This window comes from Piliocolobus tephrosceles, chromosome 3 (assembly GCF_002776525.5).
Source record: "Piliocolobus tephrosceles isolate RC106 chromosome 3, ASM277652v3, whole genome shotgun sequence".
NCBI classification, from domain to species: Eukaryota; Metazoa; Chordata; class Mammalia; order Primates; family Cercopithecidae; genus Piliocolobus; species Piliocolobus tephrosceles.
In genome coordinates, this window is record NC_045436.1 from 116,423,746 (window position 1) to 116,429,745 (window position 6,000).

Genomic DNA, 6,000 nt, shown 5'->3' on the forward strand with positions numbered 1-6,000 from the left:
CACATCATTGCATGGCTTTTCTCAGTTTAGAGCATAAAACATTGTTCCTTTTTGTTTTTAAAGACAGTCTTGCTCTGTTGCCCAGGCTGGGGTGCCAGTGGCACAACTGCAACGTCCACCTCCCAGGTTCAAGTGATTCTCGTGCAGCCACCTGAGTGACTGGGATTACAGGCATGCACTACCACGCCCAGCTAATTTTTGTGTTTTTAGTAGAGACAGGGCTTCACCATGTTGGCCAGACTGGTCTCTCGATGGAACTCCTGGCCTCAAATGATCTGCCTGCCTCAGCCCCACAGAGTGTTGGGATTACAGATGTGAGCCACTGCGCCCAGCCCATTGTTCCTTTTTCAGTATATTTTTCGTATTCAAGGTTGTATAAGGAAGAAATTTGACAATCTAACAAGTTTTACTAAATGGAAGATCACTTACAGGAATGAATATGATACAAATTGACTCCACTGTCAGTCACTCACTTTATTTGCTGTTTGATGATCCAGATTTAGTGTCTCTATATTTCATTTATCTAGAATGTTTTAGTCTCTTAGAGTATTTATTATAAGAAAAAAACAGGCCATTTCTTTGGTTAGTAAATGAAGTTAAACGCACTACTAGAAAATGCATATATCAAATGTTAATAGCTTGCTTTATGAACTGTAAATCAGTTGAATGTTAACCTGGTTCTTGTAGGTATTTATAAACAGATTAGTTTATAAAAACCAATTTACTATTAAAAAAATTTACATTAGGATAATTATTTTTGAACCCTGAAGTCAACTGTAATATGTATGTTATATAATACATTTGCCTGATGTTGCAAATTTCTAACTTGGCTCCTTCTTTGCATCTTTAATACAGCCATTAATCTCACTACAAGGTTTTACTAAGGATAAATTGCTGCGTAACCCACTTCAACCTCTTTTGTTCAACCAGGAAGCCAGACGTGTTAAATAGCTTTTTAAAAAATATGTTGTTATTTCTGTTTTGAAATTTTAGGATTTTAAAAATTGAAGTGGTAAAATAAAAGACTTTATTTTGTCTGTTAAAATTACTTGACAGAAGTTTGCTTTGGAATAGAGCTTCTGTATCTTTAAAAAATACACAGTGAGTCACCCCCTGCTCTTTTGGTAGATGCCTGGCTAGTGAACAGCTAAGCTGCTTTAGGCATGTAATAGAACATTCCATTTCCTGTTCCCTTGCTGACACAGAGGAGTGTTCCTGCTGGCAATGATCTAATCATAGTGCAGTAAGAAACATGGCAGTTTGATAAAACATGGTGGAGACAGCGGCTGAAATGGAAGCATATGTTCTAGAAGACATTCTTGAGGTAGGGCTAGGTTTGTAAGTGAAATGAAAGTTGAAATCTGAACAAAGAAATCTTATCTGCCGGAATTATTTTACAGATGAATAGATTAGAGGAGAGAGCAAAGAGAGGCAGAGCATAAAAGCAAGACACGGTCAGACCTATTCCGTGTGAGAATGTTTCAGACTGGTTCACATGATTACTATAGACGTCTATAATTATTTTGTTTAAACTTCATGTTTCATAAATTGTAGATGTATGTTTGCTAGGGAAAAAGGGGAGACTCAGACTTAATAAAAAGCCTTGTGCTGGTGGTGACCTTTAGATTAACTCATTAGAAGGTGGGGTCTGCAAAGCAGCTTTGAGTAAGGTTTAGTATCATATGTCTTAGAATTCATTTACATATCTAAGCCTAAAGCTTTGCTGCAGTTAACTATTAAAAACAGCTGGTTATTTTAGCTTTAAACTAAGCATGTTTATATTAATCTGATTGCTTAATTTAGCTGGTACACTGGTCCTAGATTTTTCATGTGACTGATTATTATAAAACATATTATTACATTAAAAATGTTAAAACCCTGAAATTTAGGGCACTGATGCTAGAGAGCCATCTATAAAAAATTTCTCTACTTTGAATCATGAACATTTTAAATTATATTTTCTCTTTTCTGGTTGTAAAAATTTTATAAGATCCTATATGAGTATAAATCAGTCCAAGGAAATACATGTCAAAGTGAAACTATAATTGCTTTTGGCATTGAGTGTAGTATATACTATCAGAAATTTGTATTTATAGGTATAGGTATTTAGGTCTCATATTCTTATCTGTGGGATTGTGTAGGGTTTTTCTTTTTTTTCCTTCAATAAATAAAAATTGGGTAATTCAGATAAAGAGGCTTCATGGTGGTGAGTGGTATTCCTAATACTTAGACTGTTGAGATAATTTATTAACTATTTCACATCTTCAGGAAGATTATTTTACTGTGGGGAGAGCACTTGAGAGAAGAAGCTGCAAAGGGAAGCTAGGCGGGGTTAGCAGGAGAAAAAAGCCTATGCGCATTATAAAGTGCTGCATGATCAATGAGTATTTTCTGGAGTCCCTCAGTGTGTGCTCGGAGCTGACATTGCAGCAAGTCTCATGGTGGTTCTGCAGAATGAAAACTGATTCCATTGTATTACCTACCTCCTTGCAGACACCTGCCAACGTACTCTTTTTTCCCCTTTCCTAAAAGCTGTTGTCTAAGTTGAATTGTGGTTAATGTTTATTCTTTTCTCTTTTCTCTTTTATTTTTTACTTTGTTACTATTAGTGAGTTTCCTTAAAGATGTGTGATAAAATTATCTACTTAGAAATAGTAGTATAAACTTTCATCAAGGGAGTTTAGTAATTACAAGTGGCCACATGACTTTTTAGTGGTTCAGTTTAAACAAACCTAATTAGATTACAAAGTTCTAGTGTTACATTTTAATTTACTTTAAAAATTTTTTGGTTAAGATTTTAAAGAAGTGTACTTTAGAGATTTTGATAAATCTATTTGACAATTTTTCTTAGCCATTTAAAACTTCAGTATATAACACATTTTAGAAGTCTTATTTATGTTCTGAGGAAAATCCTACTTGAGGACTGTTTTGTGCCTTATGCATAGTTTTTTTTAATGCTACCTGAACAACTGGCTTTTTATTATTTCTATTAAAAATTGTTTAATATCATGTTAAGATTTCATATTACCTTATTTATTCAATGTTACTAGTTATTAAAACAGCCTCTGCAATTTTAGTTTTCCTAATTTTCAATTTATCTTAATTTAGTTTCTATGTACCTGTTGCATCCTATCATACTAAGTAAGTAGTTTTTTCTCTTTATTTAAAATATTATTTGTCTTAAATATTTGTCAATCTTGGTAACATTTTCTAAGTAGTAATAAAAGAGACTTATCCAAAATTATAAGTACTCATAATGACATAATGCTAAAAATACAAAATGCAAAGAATAAATTTGCTAACTTTGCAGATAAGTGTACCGTTTTCTAAAGCACCTCATATTGCAAGTAAACAGATATTTATTACATAATGAGCTTTCCAGAAAAATATATTCTCTAGCCCCCCATCCCCCGCAGGGATTACTCCTTGAATAAATGTCCAGTAATGGATAATGAAGTTCATCTGTATACCACAGTGACAGTTTTTTTATTGTACTTAATATTGAGCTACTTGAAGTTCATTACCATAATTTTCACCTTTGTGGTTTTATTTATTGAACATATGGGCTTATTTACATTGAATAAATGTTACTCTTTTTTCCTGCCTTTGTAATTTGATCTTTTGAATCATGAACTTTTTTTTTTTTTGAGACGAAGTCTGGTTCTGTTGCCCAGGCTGGAGTGCAGTGGCCAATCTCAGCCCACTGCAAGCTCCGCCTCCCGGGTTCACGCCATTCTCCTGCCTCAGTCTCCCAAGTAGCTGGGACTACAGGCGCCCGCCACCTCGCCCGGCTAGTTTTTTTTGTATTTTTTAGTAGAGACGGGGTTTCACCGTGTTAGCCAGGATGCTCTCGATCTCCTGACCTCGTGATCCGCCCGTCTCGGCCTCCCAAAGTGCTGGGATTACAGGCTTGAGCCACCGCGCCCGGCTGAATCATAAACTTTTTAAAGGTGCTCTTATTGAATATTAGTTTTAAAAAAGTCAGTATCATTAGTGAACATAGCACAAATGATTTCTCATAATACTATGGCTTACCTTTTAAACTGTGATTGCTGATTATATATGCCCACATGTATTTAAGTTGAATATTTAGACCTTTAAAATCTTAAGTAAAATATCGTCTAAAATGTATAATAAAATTAGAAAAGGTGGATTTCAACTTACATCATTGCTTTTCAACAGTCTAAGGCAAGGGATTAAATAGAGTGTCTTGGCTATTTCATTTATTCAAATAATCCAGACAGTAATTTTCTTCTCCAAACCAAAGGCATCAAAGTATTTCCGTTCCTTCTGCCTACCTTCTGTAAAAGGAACTAATACCCAGGAAAGTAGCCATATACAGATGGCAGAAAAAGGGCTGACAGCTCGTATCAATATCTCTTTTCTTGTTCTGTTTATGTTGTCCTGAGGCATGATTATAACTTTAGAATTTTGATGATTTTCCTGTAAAATTATATGTAACAATGGATTGTAGTACTTGGAATGATCAATAAGAGGAAAAATATCTTACAATTTTATACCTCGAATTTACATTGCCAAGAACTGTGTAGATAAACCTGTGGTTTGTATGTTGGCTTTTTATATGAAAACGTGAAACAACTGAGAGATCTTTTCGGAAACTTGGTTACTGTATATTTAGTGTTGTTATTTATAATTGAACCAGTTTTAGGAGTCTTAGTAATACGAAATCTTCACCGATATTTCCATCCTTTAATTTTGATTAAGTTCAGATTTCTTTGTTCTGGGTATAGTATTTGATATAGTTTTGCTTTGAGAAAGTAGGAATTTTTATGAAAATAAAAATGTTTATATTGTTAAGTGTAATAATAACTCTCATACTCATTCTTGTTCTTTTGTCATCTAAAGCCAGGATGTCCAGCTTCATGTGTACTTGATGTTATAGGTTGTGGTATATAAAGTAAAAGTTCCAACTCTCTATGGTTTTGTCTATGGACAGTGGGTTGAGGATTTGGCTGAACCCTTTAGATTGGAACTGAATTAAGGGTCAGATTTAAGCAAACTAAGTAGGTTTATTATGGAACCTTTTCTTGCTCTGTATTTATTTTAGCTGTTTTTGTTTTTTAAATAAAATTGAAAGAGTCTCAAGGAAGGCATCATTTCCTTTTGATTGCCAAGATTGTGGACTAATGGTAAATAGTGAATTCTAGGTCAAACAAGTGAAATCCACTTGCTCTTTACCATAAAAACTATTTTTGGTAATGATATCAAATCTCCATGTAGTAGACTTTTTTGACAGATACATGCTATATTTCCTTTTATTCTGTAAAACACATTGTCATATGCAATGCACATCATTTCTATACTATACCAGTAAGTCTTTCATAGATTTCTAACGTTTTGTATTTATTTTGACGATGGTGCTATTTTTTACTAGGAAAAGTTGGAGTGACTCTTAGAACCTAAGTTGGTCTAGTGACTGAAAAGTTTAGCTAAATATGTAAATTATTAGAGTTGATCTAAGTAATATTTTACATTCATCAAGAAGTTTTGGGATCACATTGAGAAATGTTGGACAGATTGAAATGTGTGTGTGTGTGTGGTTTTTGTTTGTTTGTTTGAGATGGAGTCTTGCTCTGTCGCCAGGCTGGAGTGCAGTGGCTCTATCTTGGCTCACTGCAACCTCTGCCTCCTGGGTTCAAGCGATTCTCCTGCTTCAGCCTCCCGAGTAGCTGGGACTACAGGCGCTCACCACCACACCCAGCTGATTTTTGTATTGTTAGTAGAGACGGGGTTTCACTGTGTTGGCCAGGATAGTCTCAATCTCTTGACCCCATGATCTGCGTCCCGCAGCCTCCCAAAGTGTGGGATTACAGGCGTGAGCCACTGCATTAGTTGAGTACCTTCAGTGCAAGGCGCTTGAAATTCAAAGAGATTAGTCCAGCTAATTTTGTCTCACTGAGGTAGAAGTGCAGAAGAAGATGAAGAAGAAATGTCTGTCATTGGTATCTTTTTTTTTTTTTTTTTTTTTTTTTTTTTTTT

General features: G+C 34.7%; 1 protein-coding gene across 6 annotated transcripts in view; it reads left to right on the top strand.

Annotated features, from left to right (window-relative positions):
• Nucleotides 1-6,000, top strand: part of ANKRD17 (ankyrin repeat domain 17) — a 183,452-nt gene that overhangs the window by 36,066 nt on the left and 141,386 nt on the right. The window contains exon 1 of one of the 6 annotated variants that reach the window (XM_023198493.3): nucleotides 1,087-1,324. The exons of the other annotated variants lie outside the window; for them this stretch is intronic. Within the exon in view, the coding sequence (XP_023054261.1) occupies nucleotides 1,271-1,324 (54 nt within the window). The 5' untranslated portion in view covers nucleotides 1,087-1,270. Of the gene's footprint in view, nucleotides 1-1,086; nucleotides 1,325-6,000 lie in introns of those variants that run through there. 6 annotated transcript variants of the gene reach the window in all.